Source organism: Sparassis crispa (assembly GCF_003851025.1).
Source record: "Sparassis crispa DNA, contig_000002F, whole genome shotgun sequence".
NCBI lineage: Eukaryota > Fungi > Basidiomycota > Agaricomycetes > Polyporales > Sparassidaceae > Sparassis > Sparassis crispa.
Genome location: NW_020939749.1, coordinates 3,316,490 through 3,336,198, shown reverse-complemented (window position 1 = coordinate 3,336,198; position 19,709 = coordinate 3,316,490). Strand labels below are relative to the sequence as shown.

General features: G+C 53.9%; 9 protein-coding genes across 9 annotated transcripts; 2 read left to right on the top strand and 7 right to left on the bottom strand.

Annotated features, from left to right (window-relative positions):
• Nucleotides 1-225: 225 nt before the first annotated feature.
• SCP_0311270 (hypothetical protein) lies at nucleotides 226-2,051 on the bottom strand (the record flags this gene model as incomplete). The annotated part of the gene is made up of 9 exons (XM_027756510.1): nucleotides 226-232; nucleotides 283-302; nucleotides 380-434; nucleotides 490-984; nucleotides 1,051-1,277; nucleotides 1,326-1,418; nucleotides 1,470-1,485; nucleotides 1,578-1,724; nucleotides 1,777-2,051. The coding sequence occupies 9 exons, from the start codon at nucleotides 2,049-2,051 to the stop codon at nucleotides 226-228; spliced, it is 1,335 nt and encodes a 444-aa protein (XP_027612311.1).
• A 3,673-nt stretch (nucleotides 2,052-5,724) lies between these two features.
• On the bottom strand, nucleotides 5,725-7,265 carry SCP_0311260 (Sorbose reductase SOU1; the record flags this gene model as incomplete). Its single annotated transcript, XM_027756509.1, has 11 exons — nucleotides 5,725-5,813; nucleotides 5,883-5,915; nucleotides 5,977-6,161; nucleotides 6,219-6,237; nucleotides 6,301-6,336; nucleotides 6,403-6,503; nucleotides 6,561-6,640; nucleotides 6,690-6,791; nucleotides 6,851-6,939; nucleotides 7,003-7,034; nucleotides 7,093-7,265. 11 exons carry the CDS (start codon nucleotides 7,263-7,265, stop codon nucleotides 5,725-5,727), a joined length of 939 nt encoding a protein of 312 aa, XP_027612310.1.
• Nucleotides 7,266-7,648: 383 nt separating this feature from the next.
• SCP_0311250 (Pre-mRNA-splicing factor CLF1) lies at nucleotides 7,649-10,507 on the bottom strand (the record flags this gene model as incomplete). Its single annotated transcript, XM_027756508.1, has 12 exons — nucleotides 7,649-7,902; nucleotides 7,955-8,090; nucleotides 8,151-8,555; nucleotides 8,613-8,660; nucleotides 8,717-8,923; nucleotides 8,976-9,356; nucleotides 9,421-9,987; nucleotides 10,043-10,073; nucleotides 10,134-10,264; nucleotides 10,320-10,346; nucleotides 10,404-10,434; nucleotides 10,485-10,507. 12 exons carry the CDS (start codon nucleotides 10,505-10,507, stop codon nucleotides 7,649-7,651), a joined length of 2,241 nt encoding a protein of 746 aa, XP_027612309.1.
• A 252-nt stretch (nucleotides 10,508-10,759) lies between these two features.
• On the bottom strand, nucleotides 10,760-12,585 carry SCP_0311240 (Chromatin structure-remodeling complex subunit sfh1; the record flags this gene model as incomplete). Its single annotated transcript, XM_027756507.1, has 5 exons — nucleotides 10,760-10,820; nucleotides 10,876-11,327; nucleotides 11,383-11,707; nucleotides 11,775-12,429; nucleotides 12,489-12,585. The coding sequence occupies 5 exons, from the start codon at nucleotides 12,583-12,585 to the stop codon at nucleotides 10,760-10,762; spliced, it is 1,590 nt and encodes a 529-aa protein (XP_027612308.1).
• Nucleotides 12,586-12,904: 319 nt separating this feature from the next.
• On the bottom strand, nucleotides 12,905-14,489 carry SCP_0311230 (FK506-binding protein; the record flags this gene model as incomplete). The annotated part of the gene is made up of 9 exons (XM_027756506.1): nucleotides 12,905-12,930; nucleotides 12,981-13,103; nucleotides 13,167-13,203; nucleotides 13,255-13,717; nucleotides 13,775-13,907; nucleotides 13,966-13,994; nucleotides 14,049-14,119; nucleotides 14,173-14,398; nucleotides 14,467-14,489. 9 exons carry the CDS (start codon nucleotides 14,487-14,489, stop codon nucleotides 12,905-12,907), a joined length of 1,131 nt encoding a protein of 376 aa, XP_027612307.1.
• Nucleotides 14,490-14,617: 128 nt separating this feature from the next.
• On the top strand, nucleotides 14,618-15,463 carry SCP_0311220 (Actin-related protein 2/3 complex subunit 4; the record flags this gene model as incomplete). The annotated part of the gene is made up of 7 exons (XM_027756505.1): nucleotides 14,618-14,620; nucleotides 14,684-14,764; nucleotides 14,817-14,854; nucleotides 14,911-15,118; nucleotides 15,171-15,250; nucleotides 15,304-15,394; nucleotides 15,452-15,463. 7 exons carry the CDS (start codon nucleotides 14,618-14,620, stop codon nucleotides 15,461-15,463), a joined length of 513 nt encoding a protein of 170 aa, XP_027612306.1.
• Nucleotides 15,464-15,802: 339 nt separating this feature from the next.
• SCP_0311210 (hypothetical protein) lies at nucleotides 15,803-16,737 on the top strand (the record flags this gene model as incomplete). The annotated part of the gene is made up of 2 exons (XM_027756504.1): nucleotides 15,803-16,544; nucleotides 16,598-16,737. The coding sequence occupies 2 exons, from the start codon at nucleotides 15,803-15,805 to the stop codon at nucleotides 16,735-16,737; spliced, it is 882 nt and encodes a 293-aa protein (XP_027612305.1).
• A 355-nt stretch (nucleotides 16,738-17,092) lies between these two features.
• SCP_0311200 (Delta-aminolevulinic acid dehydratase) lies at nucleotides 17,093-18,458 on the bottom strand (the record flags this gene model as incomplete). Its single annotated transcript, XM_027756503.1, has 6 exons — nucleotides 17,093-17,151; nucleotides 17,211-17,427; nucleotides 17,481-17,568; nucleotides 17,620-17,984; nucleotides 18,041-18,287; nucleotides 18,346-18,458. 6 exons carry the CDS (start codon nucleotides 18,456-18,458, stop codon nucleotides 17,093-17,095), a joined length of 1,089 nt encoding a protein of 362 aa, XP_027612304.1.
• A 197-nt stretch (nucleotides 18,459-18,655) lies between these two features.
• On the bottom strand, nucleotides 18,656-19,490 carry SCP_0311190 (hypothetical protein; the record flags this gene model as incomplete). The annotated part of the gene is made up of 4 exons (XM_027756502.1): nucleotides 18,656-18,810; nucleotides 18,864-19,137; nucleotides 19,189-19,351; nucleotides 19,402-19,490. The coding sequence occupies 4 exons, from the start codon at nucleotides 19,488-19,490 to the stop codon at nucleotides 18,656-18,658; spliced, it is 681 nt and encodes a 226-aa protein (XP_027612303.1).
• Between the last annotated feature and the right edge of the window lie 219 nt (nucleotides 19,491-19,709).

Genomic DNA, 19,709 nt, shown 5'->3' with positions numbered 1-19,709 from the left:
TCGCAATTATCAAACAAGGAGCCCTTCCTGTCCTCCTTTCGCTGAGAAGGAGCTAAGTCAGGACGAGTTCAGAGGCTACGACGAGAACAGGTACTATGCGAATACCGTGACTAAGAGCCGGGTATAGCCCGAACGCCCGTGAACAATATTCGTCGCCCTTGAAGGGGTACTTCGCACCCAAGCTGTAGGCAGCGTGAAACGGACGTCACAGCGAGCTCATGCATGTTAAGCACTGCGATAATCATGAACAACTCCTCCAATGAATACAGACTTTAGACGTACCAGACCAAGTGCCAGCGTAGCTGCACCGGGAAGACTTGATTGTCAACAACAGAGTACACACAGAGCAAGTACAATCTTTAAAAAACTCAGGACTCACAGCGTGAGATTCTTCCCGTTGATCCACATCATCCACGGGACCGTCCCGCGTAGGGCTGCCAACAATGGGTCTACTACTTCCGCCACATCTCGCAGATCCACTTTTCAGACCTGATATCACCCCACGTCCACAGGCCCTGGGAACCGTCCCTGTCCAGGAAGATCGTCTGGAACACGTGCTTCTCCAGCGAGGGTTCCGGCTTCCCATCAGCGTCCTTGCCCGTGCGCACGGAGGCGCCACTGTCGCCATCCTGAGCTTCGCGGGTGATGGATGTGCGGTCGCACTCGTTGCGGTGTTCCGAGGTGCCGGACGGATCGATGGGTCCCGCCGGAGGGGTGCCTCGGAACTGCGGCTGGTAGTGTGTTAGGTCGAAGCTCATCTCGATCTTGGACTTGTTCTCGGGGTACTGCATCGTGTACAGCCAGCGAAAGTTGTTCTCCGCAAAGGCATTCGCGGCGTTCTTCCGCAGAAGCGGTGGACGCAAGAGGGGCGTTGTGCGAGGCGTCGTACCGAGTCTTGTATTACCGCAACAGACCGTCACACGCGTTAGTGGAGGAATGAGGCTGACTATGGAGGCGCGGACCTTGTTCATGTAGTCCAAGTCGCTGTGCGTAATTGTGACATCATAAAGTTGCCCAACACCTTCTTCCCCATCCAGCTCGCTTCCTTACCGAGCAGCCTCAGGCACGCATCGGCGTCCACCGCCAGGATGAGCTCGTCGAAACCAGTAATCTGACGGCCGGTTTCTATCTCGGTCAGAAACTTTGTACTCGATCTGCACCGGGGCGTCTCCTTTCGCGGATCGGGAGACCACGCGCAGGACCTCGTGATTGAGCTTGAGCGTGACGTTCCCGCGCGAGGTGATCTCGTCATTCCACGCCTGGTAGACGTCGTGCAGCTATAAGAACAACTGAGCAATGACAAACATATAGAAAAGCGGACGCACCTTGGGGAATGCGAGCATTGTAGGAATGCTGGCGAGCAGACTCCTCTCATTGTACTCGAAGAGCCGCATGCTGGGGTCTTTGAAAACGCGCTCCTGTAGTGCTAGTTATAAATGTAGATCGTGCGATATTCGTGGCGTACCCACCAGGATAATACGGTGTCTGGATTCAAGTGCCAAAGAAAAGGGCCTCCAGCGGGTACACCATTTTATCTCTCCAAAGTCGTTGGAAAAACGGAGCGTCCTCAGCATCACATGGACGGGGTCATGGCGAAAAGGGATTCGAACGGTTTGATCATATTCAATGCATGCCCGAACTTGCCGATGTCGGCTTGGAATTGAAGAGTCAGTGCCGTAGGGAAGACGTTCGACCAGAAGTCTTTCTCTTTGCCGAAACTGACCCTATGATACGATGAACATCATTCACAGGTGACGGAGAGAGATGACGACTTACTGCATCCCGATTTTGGTGGTCTCAAAGCCCAACATTCTGAACATCCGCATCGAGTTCGCGAACACCGGACTGCAGCCCTGTATGCCGTCGTTGATGTATGGAGCCCCAGCTTTGTCGGCATCAATATCAATCGACGTAGCCATGCCGCCAGTGGCGTCCTCCCTGTCGAACTCGGTCACTCGGTACTTGTCAGGCTGCAAGCTGAGAGTATAAGCAGCCGACATGCCCGTGGCACCCGCGCCGACGATGCATACACGTTCGGGAAGCGGGGTCATAATGAGTGACGGTGGTTAGAAGAAGAAAGGAAGCGCATCGTGCACTGAATTGAAATAAACGTCAGCGGAGGCGGGCTGGGATATCAGTTCAGACTGAAAGACAGCTCAAGTCGGAGTCATGTGAAGGAAACGTTCAGACATTCATCGTTCGCCAGGAATTACAAGTTGCCAAGGAATGCGAGACAAATTACAGGCTTCGTGGCGACAAGAAAATGCGATCCGAAAGTCATGGGGAGCCGAAATTCGGTCAGATGTCCTGAGGTAGTGGGGATGGGCGCCGTCAACGAGCTCTAGGTTTGGGTACTCAGCCTGGAAAGCGGTCTTCGGAAACTCTCTGACTCGTGAGGAAGCTGTTGTAATGGAGAGCCAGGGTACTCCGCCTGGAAAGCGGTCTTCGGAAACTCTCTGACTCGTGAGGAAGCTGTTGTAACGGAGAGGCAGGGTCATCAAGAACAACGAACCGGTTTGGATAGATTGCAGCACAGATAGCAGTCGAACGTTGCACGAGCATGGGACAACTAACTAGAAGCCTGATACAGGAATGCGAGGCATTGGCGTGCCAGCTGCAATGCCAGCCACAGAGGGAAGTGTCATTCACACGTTGAGGTGCTAGTGGATCGAATCTGAGCGCATGAGACCTGCAACACACGAAGGGAAACTTCACGGAGCACAGCTGCACCACCGACCTAGAGAACGATCCGCGCAACACACGGTTGCACGCCCGTAGCCGGACGAAGCTGCTTTATGGAATTCAGGGTCAAGTGATCATCGAACACCGTGCGATGTAGGTAAGCTGAGGCAGATACGGCGAAAAGCGCACGACATGTTGAAATTTGCAACCATGAGGTGCTGCAAGCAATGCGGACAGGATGTCATGCTGTCAGGAAAGGGAAACACAAATTTATAACATACCGGGGTGATGTCGCTCCACAATTATCCGATCCCACCGATGACTTCTTCCTTTCCAAGTGAAGATGGGAACTACCGACACAGAAAAGCTGTATTTGGATGTGTACCCGGTTGCCAGATAGTAGAACGCCTTGATCCACTGTGTGAGCGCAAAAAGCCAACACTGGAAGGACGGCGAACATGCAGGAACGAATGGAATATAAAGACAGATGTGTCGGACGTGGTTTGCACGACTGCAGCACCACAGCGGTGCGGCGGAGGCAGAAATCTTTCAGGCGGCGGATCGTCAAAAGCCCCGCGAATCAACTCAGACGGCCTGATCCTCGAGGGGATTTTGGGTCGGATCTGCGAGCCTTAGCGAGCACATATCATCGTGTCGTTCAACGTTCTACACGGCTGCGTGTTCGATGCGCATCTGCCCAAATGAATGGGCGAGTGAGCTAGACGCAAGTTTGGTCCTCTGGCAAGTTCCAGGTGTTTGGCTTGGCTGTCCTATATAAAATGTCGCTGGTATCGGACGGACATTTCCTGCAACTTTCCCGTGGTCAGCCTCTCCTTGCTTGCATGTTTAAGTTTCAAGCCTCGGGATCTTTATAGAGTCATCCTACGTGGCTTCGGACGACAAATATTTCTCGACCAGGTCGAATATTTCAGTCGCTCATAGTGAGCAATATTCGGCAGAGGTACGTCGTCCAATAGGGTTTTATTACACACCCAGTCCCGGCTTGAAATCCCAAAGGTAGATTCACGGTGAACGAATCTGCGTGGACAGTCAAAGCATCTTTGCGGAGCGTCCGGGCCTTACGGCCTTAATAGACCTGTCTGTCATGGGTAGCAGCCTGGTCTGACCCTCTTCGTTTTCATGGAACGCGCCTGACATCCCCTTGCTGTCCAACGGGATGAGTGTGCACGTACCATGAGAATGGAAGACGGTTAGACTGAGACAATGTACCTATGCTCACCGGTGGAATTCCCGTCGTAGTGTCGCCTACAAACGAACGAGCGAGTATTGAACTGAGACAAAACCGCATACGCGTTTATTCCTTTATTGACGATTTTCTCGTTCCTCCTACCGAAACGTTTGCACCTGCACTTACTCGCTGAGTCCAATAGATGACGAGCGGGGTGCACATGAGGTAGACCCACACTCACCGTATTGTTGTACAGGACACACAGTGACCGCCACATAATTCTGAGTTCACCGTGTCTGCGTCAATTTGACATGAATGACTGTCGTTTCACGACGGATGAGAGCAGCGTGGTAAAACGCGATGGCTTGTAAGTACCAGCCCTCCTTACAGAGGTTGCATCCACAGTCGCTGTTCGTACTGAATAAAATACCATGATCTTAGAGAGTCACCATAGCGGGAAATTCAGCCCACCAGCGTCGTGCTAGAAGATTCAATTTACGTCGGAGCCAGTATCTCGCTGGGCACCGGGCGGCAGAGCTCTGGCCAAGGCGACCTCGGCTACCCAGCGTGCTGCTTTTGTACGTGTTCGTTCGTAATCGTGGGGCCGCGGCACCACGAGCTCTTTGTTCTGCGCAGTGTATTCATGGCCCACATATTCCTTCTGCAGTTCTACAAGGCCCACGTTTATGTTACGAAATCGACCAGCTATCACAGCGAGAACGAATTTGAGTCGCTGATCAATGCAGCTCCCATCCACGATTTCCCCCCATACAATTATCGCGGCGTTTCAGGATCGTTATCGGACAGGTAATCGCGGGCTGTCTTTATCTAAAAAGCGTGCTGGACGTCCGACGGAGGTGCGGACGTAGCGTGAAGCCGAGGGTTGGAACTGGCTCAGGTGAGTGTTCGGTGAACTGACGACTCCCACCGTTTCTGAGGACTTCCTAGGCTACCAGCGTGCTTGCAGTTTTACCGCTCCGCCATTTATTTTGCCGTTTATTTTGCCGACTCTTTGTGTTTGTGTCGCCAGTGTGCATCATTCCAGACTTTCGGGCCTCCGCGCAATTGCACGTCGGGTCAGCACTTGATCGTGTTCCGTCGTTGCAGCACTAGGGTCACTAGGAACTTGATGATACGTTCATTGTGCGACTCTGCACGGATAGTCCGTGGCCGCTAAGCCTCCCATTGTTAGGGTTGGATCACATCGACGAACCGAGCTCGGGCGGTGTCCAACTGCATCGTGAAGTCCGTCAGGTCGAGCTTGGCCGTCTTTTTGCACTGCGGACTCTTTCAGGACGCCGCCCTCGTTCGTGAAAACTATGCGTTTGAAGTTGGGACAGCGGTGGGAAATTTGGCATCCAGCTTGACCGGTGCCCGCCCTGCGACATCTTATTTACCGTGAAATAGGATGAACTGCTCGAGTGGGCGTGCCCCTGTAGAACGGCGGCTCCTCGGTAGTCGGCGAACTGAGGTCTCCAGTTATTTCCCATATTAACATGCACAACACGCGCGCCGCGATAGGGATCTCAGGCAGATCAGTGACGTGTTTCATTGTCCAATATGTCCCACTGGCAGACCAATGACGGGACCTCCCTCTAACCTTCTCCAAAGTCTCATCCGTCAATCTGTCGAGGTCAAGTCGTTCTCATATGCTGACGCACTACATCGTCGCAGACTTTCAAGGATAAATACAGATCACATTCTCATAGCCCTCGGTTGACAAAAGACGTGGCAATTGTCCGGGAGGTAACAGACGAAGCTCTCCATAAACGACACAATGAGCACTACAGGTAACTGATGCGACCTAGCTCACAAAAGCAAATTCACATGTGCTGACAGGTGTAGCCGCACATTTAAGCAAATTTACCCGGTACGACAGGCAAACTGCACGAGAGGCCGCCGTCTACAGCCCAGTTCTGACCGTTCACGTAGCTTGACTGGTCTGAAGCACGATTCGCAATATTCAAAGCTCGTCAGATCCACACCACAGCGAGAACGTAGCCGGACACACCTGAAGCAAGGAATGTAGCAACATTTGCAATCTCTGTAATGGGGTGAAATGACAGTTGGGTGCCATAACAAAAGGCGAACAAGATTTTGCTAACCCTGTGCGAGGGCATATCTTCCCAGCGGGTTCAATTGACCAATTTTACTCTCAGAGTTCCTCCGTCGGGCGCTCTGGAAGAGGGTATCGGTCATCCCCGTATGGATCAGTCCAGGGCAGATCGAGTTGACGCGGACGTCGGTCCTCGTGAGCTGGAGGGCACCCGTTTGCGCCATGTTGTTCACGCTAGCGCGATGGATTCTTAAGCTTTGAAAGTTCGACGTGTAAGGAATAGGAGCTTACGCGGCTTTGCTTGCGCTATCTAAAGTCGGATTGAGTTTGGGATTAGGAAAGTGAGGATGACGCTAGAGGAAAAGTTGCGTACAGTCAACGGAACCAGCCCCGGCACGAATGCCTGCGACTGCATCGGTCAAGCAGTGTCAGTGGCTTTTGACGCAGGAACAGCATCACGAGATACTAGATATACCTGACGCAGTCATGATGATGCTTCCGCCGCTATGTTCTTTGCCGCGGGAAGGATTCGTCTCCATCATAGCTTCAGAGGCATACTTCAAAGCTAGGAAACAGCTTCGAATGCAAAATGAGAACCGGAATACGATCGGAACGTGCACCCGGAAGACCTACGATAACGTGTTTACCCTGAGCGTGTTCATGAACACCTCGGCGGAGGAGGATTCCAATGGCAGCTGCGTAGCAATCCCTGCCTACGCAACTGCTGAGAGGGGGTTAGGCGTGGTTGACACAAAAACATACATTCGCGAAGAAGACATCCAGGCGTCCTTCCTCTCGCAGAGCTTGCTTGCATACGCCAGAGATCGCTGCTTCGTCGGCGGCATCGACCTGAATCACTGTGACCTTGCGATATTCTCATGTCAATGGGATCATCTCTGTGGAACGATGTCACAAGGCCTCACCTTGACATCTGGGTACTTCTGCGCTATGGTAGACTTCAACGCCGGGAGGTTCGTACCGTCAAGATCCATGAGATACAGATGTTGAGCGCCTGAAACACCACACCCGCGTAAGAACCAAGCGTAGCATAATACATCAGCGAATCAAAATGCACCTTCGTGCGCGAACTGGATAGCCGACGCCCGTCTAACAATTGTGTTCCTTGCATATAAAAGACACCGCAGATCATGATATTCCAACGTACCCAATGCCAATCAGGGATCCGACGCCAGTGACTACGCAGACTTTGCCCTTAAGTCGCGTTCCACGCGGGGAAGAATCAAGCTGCAACTGGATCTGCTCCAGCCTCGACGCCGTTCTGCGAGCAAACTGCTCGCCCGTCTGACTAGGCTTGACTGACAGGTTTGTCTTCGACATGACTCTAAGTCACGTCTAGCAGGTGAGGGAGTAGTCTAAGACAACTTCAACGTTGGAGAACCTCTAAATGTCAGGTTACCTTTCAGACGCTCACGGCGGGCAGCGAGATGGCGGCAGGGAAGAGAGCGCTCCGGTTGCATGGCCAGGTGATCCTGCTCGAAGGGAAACACGGGGAATGGTCATGCGCCGGAGGTAAATCAGCACCGGCTCTTCGACCAAAGAGGCATGTCTTTAAGTTGAGTGCTCTGCGGACGGGACACCGATACAATGGTATGTTACATGCACACCGTACGAGAGCTTACGGAACAAGGGCAGATGCAAGGAAAAGCAGATACAACATCGACGAATCCACGGCCAACCCACTAACAATAGACAATAGACAATCATTCACCGTCATGCGAACTCGCAACGTCGCTAGTCATATCCTCGTCCTTGTCCTGCGAATTTGCCGCCTGCGCAACTGGCGGCTGTTCTTGGCCGGCATCTCCTCCAGTAGAGGGAGCAGGATGTTCATTTGCATGTTCCTTGCTCTTCGTAGCCTGCGCCTTCTTCCAAGCATGTGCGACCTTGAGGAACTGGAAAGATGTCGGATGCGACTCGCGTTCGTCGTCAGGGAACACCATGTCCCAGTCCACAACTGCAAAGTAAAGGTCAACATCAGAAGCAAAATACTAAAAAAAGGGACACACCCTCCGCGCCACCAGATTCAGCATCCGCCATGCGACGACGACTGACCACTGGCAGCATGTTCACCACCTTTTCGACGTCTTCAGGAGTACCATTTTTTTCTTCGAATGTCTTCCAGACTTCTAGGAGGGCAGCACGCTGTTTGCATAAACAGATTAGTGAGGTAAAGTGGAACATGTGTGGAATGAGATACGATACCTCGCTCTTCAAACCTTGCCGCCGGAGGTCCTTGTACCCTCTCTCGAACACCTGTCTCGCCAGGTCGATGTCGCCTTCCACCAGCTCTTCTTCCTCATCTTCGTCCTCCTTCTCTTCTCGGAGGGCACGCGCAACAGGGATGGCAGCGGCCTCGAACTCGGCATACGTCACCCACACCTTCCAGTGCCCGCTTTGAGCAATCAGACGCTCGAACAACGCTCTCGCCTTCTCCCTGTTGCCCTCTTCGGTCTCGAAGTCGATGTACGCCTTCCACAGTACCTCGGGCATCGCCAGTGGCATTTGCGAGACGCCAAGCTCGAAAATCGCACGTGTGCGCTCGAAATCCTCCAGCTGCGCCTCGAGTTCTGCATACTTGACCCACGCAGAAGAATTACTGGGATCGAACTAGAATAAAAGACAGTCTGAGTATCCGATACCACAAACGCACAGAAACGCGCATACCTCGATATATTTCTCGTAGAGCGTTCTTACACGGTCAAATTCCCGGAGCTGTAGAGACGAGTCAGATGTCTATGACAATACCTCAGACTCAAATGTATACTTACGTCAAGTTCGAGCTGGATGTAACCCTTGAACAGTGCCTCCTTAGGGCACATACCGATCGCAGTCCCCATAATCTTCCGAGCGGCATCCAAGTTAAGCCGGCGGACCTCGAACTTGGCAAACATAATCCACAACTTGGCGAAAGTGAACTGCTTGTGGGGAACAACGCGAATAGCAGTCTCCAATACCTGCCGAGCGCGATCGTAATCCTATTCTTCGTGTCAGTCATCCGGGACGGAAAGATGTAATTTAATATCAAACCTTGGTTTCGATTTCCTCGAATAATGCATAATTCAACCAAAGGAAAATGTAACGTCGCCAATGCCGCTTCTGGCCGCCGGGGGGTATATGGGCGACAGCTCGCTCATGCACCTCTCTAACTCGCGCAATGGCACCGGCGATTTCTTCATCTGGCGAACCTTCGTCCCTCGCTTCCTGCAGAGCATTTTCCTCCAGACGGATGTAATCGAACCACGCGTCATAGCTGTGGCCATCTTGAGAGATCTCGTCTTCGTATTGGATACGTCGCTTGCCGAGGACAGTGGCTTCGAGTGTTGACCGACTGCCATGCTGCTTCTCGAATTTCGTGTACGCCGCATACAGAGCGGCGGATTTTGATCGTGGTATACGTGCCAACGCATACTGTGAACGTATTTCAAGCTGAGCACTCTGCGAACGGGAAATATCGGGCGCAGAAGGTGCTTACCTTGTAGATAACGCGCGCTCGCTCATACTCCTTCAATCGTGTCTCCATCTTCGCGAACGCCCCAAAAACAGCTTGGGCCTTCTCGACTTCCTCTTCACTGTCCCCGAAGAACTCCAGTGCAGTCTGGAAGACCTCGCGCGCCTTAGAGAGGTTCGCCCGCTCCTCCTCGAACTTCGCCCACTTCACCCAATTCCGGGGCTCGGGCCGCACCGCAATCCACCGCTCGTAAATGGTGGACGCACGGTCGAGCTCGTGGTATCGCGTCTCCATCTTGATATACGCCTGCCATGCTTTGTCGTCGGGCTCCCACTGCATCCACCGCTCGAACACCTGGCGCGCACCGGGCACGTTCTGCAGCAACTCCTCGAGGTACACATACTTGTACCACAGCTGGTCAATCCGCGGGAGGAGCGTCACCGCGCGGTCGTACAGGTTGCGCGAGTGCTGGACGTTGCGTCCCTTAAGCTCCATCTCAGTGTAGCTGAGCCATAGCTGCACGCTGCGCGGATCGACGTCCAGAGCTCGTTCGAAAACGGAGCGCGAGCGGGCGTATTCACTCTGGCTGGCCTGATAGTTCTCGGGTTCAGCATCGCCCAAGATGCTCTGGAGTAATGGTACGTACCTCCCAGTTTGCATATTGCAACCACTCTTTTCTGGATAAGCCGCATACACGGGTCAGCGGAGAGAAACAGGTCGACGAACGGCATACGTACATGCTCCCCCTGGTCTGCCTGATCCGCTTCTCGTACTCCTCGCGTTTCCGCCCGCGGTACTCATGGAGCTCCTCAAAGTCTTCGACTCGTTGCTTGGGCGCTCTGAATTGCGACTCTTGCCTCTCTTGGGCCTGAATGTAACAACTTGAGCGTGCATGACCGACGGGGAACGCGAATGCCACTTACATCTCGGAGCAGTTGCTCTGCGGTAACCTAGGACGCTGTTAGTGTATGCAGCACAACAGAATATGATATGATCCAACGGCTTACCTGGACAGCGGCAGGAGCGCGGTTTTTGATGCTGGGCCGGAGTCAGTCGGCTTATCGCGCTAACCGCGATAAAATACATACCGAGGTGCTCTTCCGTCCTGCATGGCCAAATATACGGTCTATCTCTTGCCTTAGTGCGAGTTCCTCGCTTCCTGTGTCGTCGTAAGAGAAGAGACAGCTATAAACACAAGTATGCAAGTCGGCGCCTGCGCTCTACTGAACGCCTTACTCGCGCTTACGTAATACATCAGAGAAGTCGAGCACTTTGCTATTGGAGTAGTAACAGTGAATACACTAGTACGAGTACAGTATGAGCGAATGAAATACAGAATAAAAGCAAGCGGGTGCTCTGGTCACTACCGTCTTCTCTTCGAAATAATTTGTGATTGGAATTTTGACGTCTCGCGCCTCAACCGACTGCAAGATGGTGTTAATAGGTAACTCAATAGCGTATTGAGCAGGGATTACTCACCGACTGGCCCTCTCTCGCTCAATCTCCCTGCGCTCTACCTCCTCCGCGCTCAGCACCTCAAACCGCGTCTTGAATTCCTCCGCCTCCGCCCAATCCCTCCACACGCTCTTCAGTGCCTTCGGCCCCCTGCCGTCCTTGGGTGTGCGCCCCCACCCCAGTCCGAGTCCAGTCTTGTCCTTCAGCAAGCTCAGCCCACTCTTGTCCCGCGGCTTGTCCCCAGACAGGTCCTCGACGACCTCCCTGTTGTCGCCGCCCATGACGCCCCATTCGATGGCATCCCGTTTGTGTTTCACCAGTTCTTCGTGAACGGCATGTGCAATGAGCGGTATGGCCTCCCCCGACAGACCGAGTTCCGCACCCAGCTGCACCGCGAAGGCCTCGGGGGTGAGGGGAGAGAGCAGGTCCCATTCGATGTGGTCCAGCAGATGGTACGTAGCAATCTGGACGTCGATCTGAACGGGACGTCAATTAAAGATACGCAAAATGTGAGCGTAGTCGCGGACGCACACTCAGAATGACGCGGCACTCTCCAACTTCGTCGCCTCCAGCCAGCTCCTCCTCTTCGGTATCTGCTCCCAGATCCATCGCCGCGACACCCTCATGATCCTCCAACTGTGCGCGGATCTGGTTCGCGACGGTGTCTGCCCAGGGATTTGGAGGAAGGTCAAGGTCGACACAGAATGTTCTTGCGAACGCTTCCGGTTTGATCAGGTCCTCATGTAGGTTCCACACGAAACAATCTCGGATACGGTGCGTATCGGTCTCAAACTCCACCCGGATGGGCACCAGAGCGGTGGACCTCTTTGCTTGAGCTTCCATCGCTTCCGGTGGACTGGGTGACATTCGTCAAAACCCTCGTTAGCGCGTGCATGAGTGACAACTGAGCATATGGCACGTACAAGTAGTCATGTCTTGTGGGATATACAGGCTTTGCAGTGATATACCTCGAAGGCGGAACCATACCGAGGTAGCTTTGATCCAACTCCGCGCGCTGCGGCGGTTGCGGGGGAGCAGGCGCGGCAGGCGTCACACTACCCGCATGGAACACCGACGCGCCAGCAGGGGCCTTGCTCGACAGCCGCGCTGCGCGCACAGCAGACCGCGTCCCTCCACTTGCGACGAAATCCGAGTCATCAGAGTCGATAGCCCCCGCGTCAGGAAACTCGTCCCCCGAGCCTGGGTCGGCATAATTCACAACGCCGCCACGCCGCGAGGACCGCGTCGCGACGGCCGTGGCAGACGAGCTCGCCAAGGTCGGCTGCACGAGCAAGGTCGCACCGGTGCGGAGGCGTGACGCATAGGTGGAATGGAGAGCCTGGGGAGTTGTGGCAATGGTAGACTGGGAGGAGCTGGGAAAAATTTCCAGAGGTGGAGGGTTGAATGTAGGAGCGGGTGGTGCTGGCTGGTAGGTCGACGTGCTCGCCTGGGTCTGCGGTGTGCTCGCGAGCGTGCTCCCTCGGTGTGGACGATTGCTTTTGCGCGATGGATTGATGCGACCATTCGTCGGGGGTGGGGTCACAGAATTGGACCACTGTCGGATATTGTTGAAGTACGCTGCAGGGAATTCCATGATATGTGTGCATGTCGCCCGGACGCTGGGAAGTTTGGCTTACCAGGATGTGCTGCCTGCGGAGGTACAGATGACTGCGAAGCCCTGTTCGGAACATTGAGCAGTTGGTTTGGAGCACGCCACACTTGTGCTTCCGCCATGGTCAGTGTCTTCACAGAAAGTCTCTGCCAGGTGACAGTCGCGTCCAAGTCGCGTCTGCAAGTTTCATTACCGAAGCGTCATGTTCACGCTTACGTAACGCGATTTTCTCAATTTCTCGAACCAGTGGAATACAATTGTCGCTTTTCCGTCGACGATGATGAGATGTAAGTAACCTCGTTGCCCACTCAACTAGATGGACCATGGACACCATACAGAACCATTGCAACGTGCAACCGTAATTAAACAATAATCAAACTCGTAAACTTTTGGATCGACAAGGAGATGTGCCAGACATTCGCAGCATAGGGAGCAGAGAACTCAGTTGATCCCAACCAGTTTGACCTCTGCAGAATTTCATGAGCTCCGGAAAACAAGATGCTCAAAATATACGTACCGAAGGTCAAAGTAGAGTTCGCAGGGATACCGGTTTGTTTCTGCTTCCCGTATGCCATAGGAGCAGGAATGGTGAGCAGGCGCTCGCCGCCGACGTGCATGCCAACAATGCCAACATCCCACCCTGACACAATGAGATTGATAGTCAGTAATCTAACTAAACGAGTGAGCATCAGAGATAGCATACCTTTGATGACCTCCCCGCCACCCAAGTGGAATGAGAACTTGGAGAGATTGAGTATGTACGACAGCAGACAGCGAACATGATTGCTCACAGGCTTTCCTTTCGAGTTCTGGTCAAATACCTTCCCGTTCTCCAGCTTGCCAATATATCTCATGGCGACGCGGTCGCCTTTTTTTGCCTGAGGGCCGGTGCCGACCTTGTGGTCATAGATCTTGACGCCACCCTCAAGCACTTTCGTCTCGCCCTTCTCCTTCTCACCTTTCTCCTTCTTGCCCTCAGTCTTTTCGCCCTCAACACCCTTCACCTTCACCTTTTCCTTCTTTTCCTTCTTCTCCTTCTTCTCCGCTGGCTTCTCCTCGGTGGGGGGAGCGACTGCTTGGCCGCCCTCGGCCTTCAGCTTTTTGTTGCGCTTCTTGCGCTCGGCTTTTGAGATCTTTTCGGGGGCACCGTCGGCCTCGTCCTCCTCGCGGGGACGCTTCTTGCCTGCGTCCTTTTTCGGAGCCTTCTCCTTCGCTGCTCCCTCTTCCGCACCGGAGTGGATCTCTTCGATACGTCTGTGACAGAGACGCGTGAGCCTACGGAAGCAGATCTGGCGGTAAAAACAAGCGTACGCCTCGGGTTCGCTGACGATGTCCATCTCATCCGGATGGACCTCGACATCTGAGCTCACTTCGTCGAGATGGAACGCGTCCTCTTCCAGGTCAGATTCATCATCATATGGCGGCTGGTCAGATGGCATCTGGTCTGAAAACAAAACATCGTCAACTCGACCTCCGCAACAGACAGAGGAGGGAGCACTGACCGATGTAGTTTCCAGTCAGATAGAGGGTGCTGTAGTAAAGGTTTGAGCAATTGCGCAAATTGGTGTGGCGCCGTTCAACATACTTTTTGCCAACGATCTCCAGCAGATAATCCTGCTCGCCCTCAAGGACCAGGTCCACGGTCGCTTGCTCAATCTACGCCAGATACTCAACAACACGGTAAGGGTAGGAAGAGGAAGCAGACAAACCTTGCCGGGGGTGAGCGAGCAGATCACCGTGGAAGTTACTGGTTCAATATCGACCGATTCCTCATCCTCGTCGTCCTCCTCAGGAGCGCCTGCAGTTTGGTAAACGAGCTTGAGGACCGTACGACCGGTCTCGTCCGCGAGCTGGTCGCCCAGTGCGACGTTCGTGATCCTGAGGTCGCCCGCGGGGGAGAAAGCCGTCGGTTCTCCAGGCTTCGCAGCGATACTCCTGAGCAAATTTTTCTTACATTCAGGACATAGGTCCTACAAGACGCGTGAAAAGATACGCGAGCGTACCAAACGGCAATAGCGAGGGCCATTATTTTTATATCTGTGCGTGCAGAGCAGGTCAAACCAAAGAAAAAACGTTGTGCTTGACGCGTTCGCCGGATTTGTAGCGCGAGTTCGGACTCCGCCCCAAACATATCCTCTCCTCGACCATTCCATCATGGTGCGCATCTCAGACGCTACAGGGACCAGGGCGTAGAACTGATGAACGCGGACGCTGCTGCAGTCAAATGTCCTGCGACCATATCTCGCAGCAGTTCGGTCGACACTGACCGCTGCGTTGACGCTTGAAGACTTCGCTTCGCAGGTAGCTGTCCGTACGTATATTCGTTGCACTTGTATTTACAACACATGATTAGGTCGTAGAGCGACACAACAAGCCAGAAGTCGAGGTCGGGTGAGTTTAGTCTTTGTGCATACTCCTCTTCTACCGCTGATGTCGGAGGCTCGCAGATGGTCGAAGGAAGTGCTGCTCAACCCGCTGATCATCTCGCGAAACGAGAATGAACGCGTGCTGATAGAGCCGTCTATTAACTCGATTAGACTGAGCATCAAGATCAAGCAGGCGGATGAGATTGAAAGGATTCTATGTCACAAGTTCACCCGATTTATGATGCAAAGAGCGGAGAGCTTCATCGTGCTGCGGAGAAAACCAGTGAAGGTATGTTCGCGTGTAAGACCGCTCGCAGCTTTGGTTCTGATTCATATTTCAGGGCTATGATATCTCGTTTCTGATCACGAACAACCACACTGACACCATGCTGAAGCACAAGATCGTGGATTTCATCACTCAGTGCGTAACATATTTCCTGCTCCCATATATGCACGGCTAAACTCGTTGCGCAGGTTTATGGAAGAAGTAGACAAGGAGATCAGTGAGATGAAGCTGAGCCTAAATGCGCGTGCTCGTGTTGTCGCCGAGTCTTACCTCACCGCTGTAAGCCGTCAATGCTTGCCGTGCATGTGTGCCTGCTGACAATGTCATGTTGCATAGTTTAATTCATGAGTATGATGTTACCTTCTTCGAGGAATGCGAGAGCGTAGTGCGGTACTGGGTGGTGTCGGCATACGTCCGGGACTGCGGTCGAACGGAAATCATGTATCATATTTGCGGAGAGAGTGGAAACGCATATCAAATATTTCTGCATATCCTGATGCGCGGTATTATTTCGCTCTGCAGTACGTACTAATTTAAATAAATCGAAGGGGTTTCTCCGACTGCAAATACTTGTCGGTGAGGGTTACTGAATGGCGAGCTTAAGTTGTTTGGCGCCCATGATATGACGTAATACGACACGCTTGACCTTGCTCATCGACGACCACGACGACCACGCCTCGTTTCACGATGCCCGACGCCCGCCTAGCTGCGCTCGCAGTGATTACGTCCATCGTGCTCTTCGGCACGATCTACTCGGTCGTCTACGACACCTACCTCGACACCTCTAACCCGCTGCTCACATACCTCCCCCATCCTCTCCACCACACCCACTACTTCGCGTCCAAGACGAACGTCCTCAACGTCTACTTCATCAAGTGCGTATGGGGCTGGACGTCTGCCGTCTTTGCCCTCCTCTTCCTCACCAGCCCCCCGAGCGCGCGCACCAAGGAACGCGTGTTCCAGTTCCTCGCCGAGTCCGCCGTCTGGCTCGCCTTCACCAGCTGGTTCTTCGGGCCCCCGGTGCTCGACCGCTTCATCACCTCGACAGGCGGCGAGTGCGTGCTGACTCTCCCCTCCGGCGCGCTCCTCACCATCCCGGAGAACTACTGCTACACCAGGTCGACCATCACCCCCGCTACGCATCCCGGCCTCTTCGCCGCGTCGCTCGTCATGCCAGATACTGATTGGAGTGGCAGGCCGCGGCTCCGGAGAGGACATGATGTGTCCGGGCACATATTCCTCCTCACCATGTCCGTCCTCTTCCTGGTAGACCAGCTGCGTTGGTCCTTTGGTGCGCACCGCGTACAGTGGCCGCCATTGCACAAGTGGGCCGTCTTTGCCACCACCCTCGTTGTATGCTTGGCGCTGTTCGCGTCATATACCACCAGCGTGTACTTCCACACTCCGATCGAGAAGTTGTCGGGTTTTGGTGAGTGGTGCGGCGATGTTCTTGCTCAAGTTGACTAATGTATTACTCTCCAGTCTTAGGCGTGCTTGGCTATGCCATTACGCAGCTACCAGTTTTCCATCCCGCACCTGAAGCTGCGATCATTGCCACTAAGTCGACATCGGAGGACCAGAGAGGGGAGGCATCGGTAGATCTTGACCACAAGGAGCAGTAGAATACTCGGGCCTTCTTTTCAATGCTTAGTTGCATCACTCGGCAGACATTGACATGATCATACGATATTCTTGGGATGCCTTCACGTTGTAATCGCCTCTCGTGGTCGCTATAATATACTCACGTCCTGCTCGTATACCTATAGCACCTAGTGTATCTTTTCATGTACTAGACTCGATAATCCAAGCGTTGTTGACATTTTCCTGCTGCAATAATTTAGAGCGCCACAGCAATACATCGATTTGAGCAGGATCGCCATCTATGACAACACAGCGATTTTTTTAGTACAACATGATGCAACAGCCAGTTGCTACTCCTTTTAGTACACGCCTCTGCGATATCTGTCTTTGAGTCGATTACTCGTCAAGCCAGTCCAGGAATTGAGGGGTGAAGTAAGTCAAAATCAGGCCGCAACCTATCATCCACAGGATCAATCACCCAACGCCTACACAATATGCTGCAAGAGGCACGCACCTGCGCGGATGAAGCTCTCCACGCTCTCGTACGCCATCGTGCGCAGGTCGTAAACCCCAGCACGCGCGCCGGCGACGATCATCGCGTACTCTCCGCTGACCTGGTAGCACGCGAGCGGGTGGTTGGGTGCGAGCTGCGCCGCGTCCTGGATGATGTCCAAGTAGGGCATCGCGGGCTTCACCATGATGATATCCGCACCCTCGCCCACGTCGCGAAGCTGGACGCACACGTCAATAAAATGCAAACGGTGTAAGCGTGTGGTAGACGTACGATCGCCCGACGCGCAAGGCCCTTGGCTTGCGGGGGTAGTTGGTAGCATTTGCGGTCCCCGAACGCCGGCGCACTCCCCGCGGCGTCTCTGCGCTCATTCAGCCCCCAAGCGTCCACGCACGCAGAGGCATGCGCTCACCGGAACGGCCCATACAGCGAACTCGCGAACTTGGCCGCGTAGCTCATCAGCGTGCACTGGTTCCCGTACCCGCCGTCGATGAGCGCACGCTTGATCGCTTTGACGCGCCCGTCCATCATATCGCTCGGCGCGACGCAGTGCGCGCCCGCCCGTGCGTACGCGAGCGCGACCTCCGCGATGCGCCCAGCGGATGGTTCCGGGTCGATGCTCCCGTCCACGCGGAAGACACCGCAGTGCCCGTGCGAGGTGTACTCGCACAGGCACACGTCGCACGCGATGTACAGCGCGGGAAAGAGCGTGCGCAGCTTCCGGATCGCCTGGATGACAGGTCCCTCGGGATCATCAGCGGGCGTGCCGCGGTCGTCCTGTACGCAGATTGCGTTCAATTAGAAAACGGGCGAGTGGGAGAGGACGAACGCACCTTGGTGCACTTCAGAGGCACGCCGAAGAGGATCACGCTCTTCAGCCCTTTCTGCACGAGCGGGCCGAGGAACTCCTCGAGTTTGTTCACGCCCCACCGCCGCTGGCCGGGCAGAGAGGGAATATCGACGCTCGCATCAGGCTCGTCAGTGATGAAGATGGGATACATGAACATCCCCTTCGTGAGGTGCCGCCTTGCCTGCCATGAGCGCGACAACGGGTGCTGGTACCCGCCCTGCAACACTGATCTAGTCGAGCGCGCGACGTGAGGTTCACTGAGAGCGTTGACGAATACAAGGGACTGACGAGATATCCATCGAACTGATCTCTGTGACGGCAGGAAGGGGTGAAGGGGAAAAGTGTGAAGGCGTCTTTCGGTCGAGCCTCTTGGGGAAAATGAGACGCGCTACGCGCGTCATGTGCAGCCTTCTTCAGCAGCTCGAAGTTCGGTCACGTCCATGCGACGAAGTCCCATGGTGACCAGGCCTCCCGGTGCACAGAATAAATATAGATGTTGCATAGTTTGAGGGCCACAAGTTATACGCAACCAGTAGCGAGTACATGTAATTTAAAGGGGTACGCAAACACGCTGCACACTGAATTATCGAAAGCTAAGTTACATAGATCCAGCGGCGTCAGAGGGTATAGTGTCCACAAATCGAGTCCGTAAATTGTGGGGTACGACTATAGAAGCGCGCCGTTGCTGCTTCTTCGCTGGTAAGGACGTGTTGAGAGTAAATTGTTTGATATCGGAGGGAGTGGCAGAACAGTCTACAAAATCATGAGAGACTGTTCTAAGCCGCGAAGACGACAGTCGTTTGTACCTGGCATGGGCATTTGCTTTGAAGCTGGCAATGGATCAACATTTTGAATCGCCGGCGGATTACCAGTAGAAGCCGGCGCCGCGGCGACTGCAGTTGATCCGCCATCTCTGGGCTCGACCTTCAGTCGAAGCTGTTCTGTGCGCTCAGCCACGCTATTCCAGAGTTCCAAGTCAAGGTCTGGTACATGGTCCACAACAAGGGCAGACAGCACGAGGTATGGGTCGACCGCGGTCGGCCGCGCGTGGTGCGGGAGTGTCGGAAGTGGGATTGGGTCCTGGTAAATACGTTGTAAGAGTTGGCGACTGCAAGGATTATGCGTGCTCACCTGTACCTGCTCAAGGTAACCCAGCGCAAATAGGGTGCCATTATTCTCCTGCAGCCACAGGTACGACTGCCAAGGACTCAGACATAGCGATACGTCCACGAAAAGGGCATTTTCTCCGTCTGCGATGAGCAAAGTTGAAGAATCCGCGATATATGTGAATAGCCTGGACATGCGTGTTGAGCGGGGCCTTCTGAGGGTTATCATGGGACGAACCGTCCAGCCACCCTAAGTTTGCGCGCGACGAGTTCCGGTGTAATGGACGATAATCTAACCACAGTTGCAGTCTCGGGCTGTTGGGACATGTTGGAAATGCAGCATTAATCTCCATGCATGTTGTAGTGTTGCAATTGTGAGCTGCCAGAGCTGTTCGAAGAAGCTGAAGAGACTGAAGAGACTAAGAACAAACTAAGAACGTTGAAGTCCCCGATGATCGCGACCACATGACCGAAAAAGGATAGAGATGACCAATCTCTGCCAACGACTCGGAATATTAATGCCTTCAAGTTAAGCTTGCGACTGTC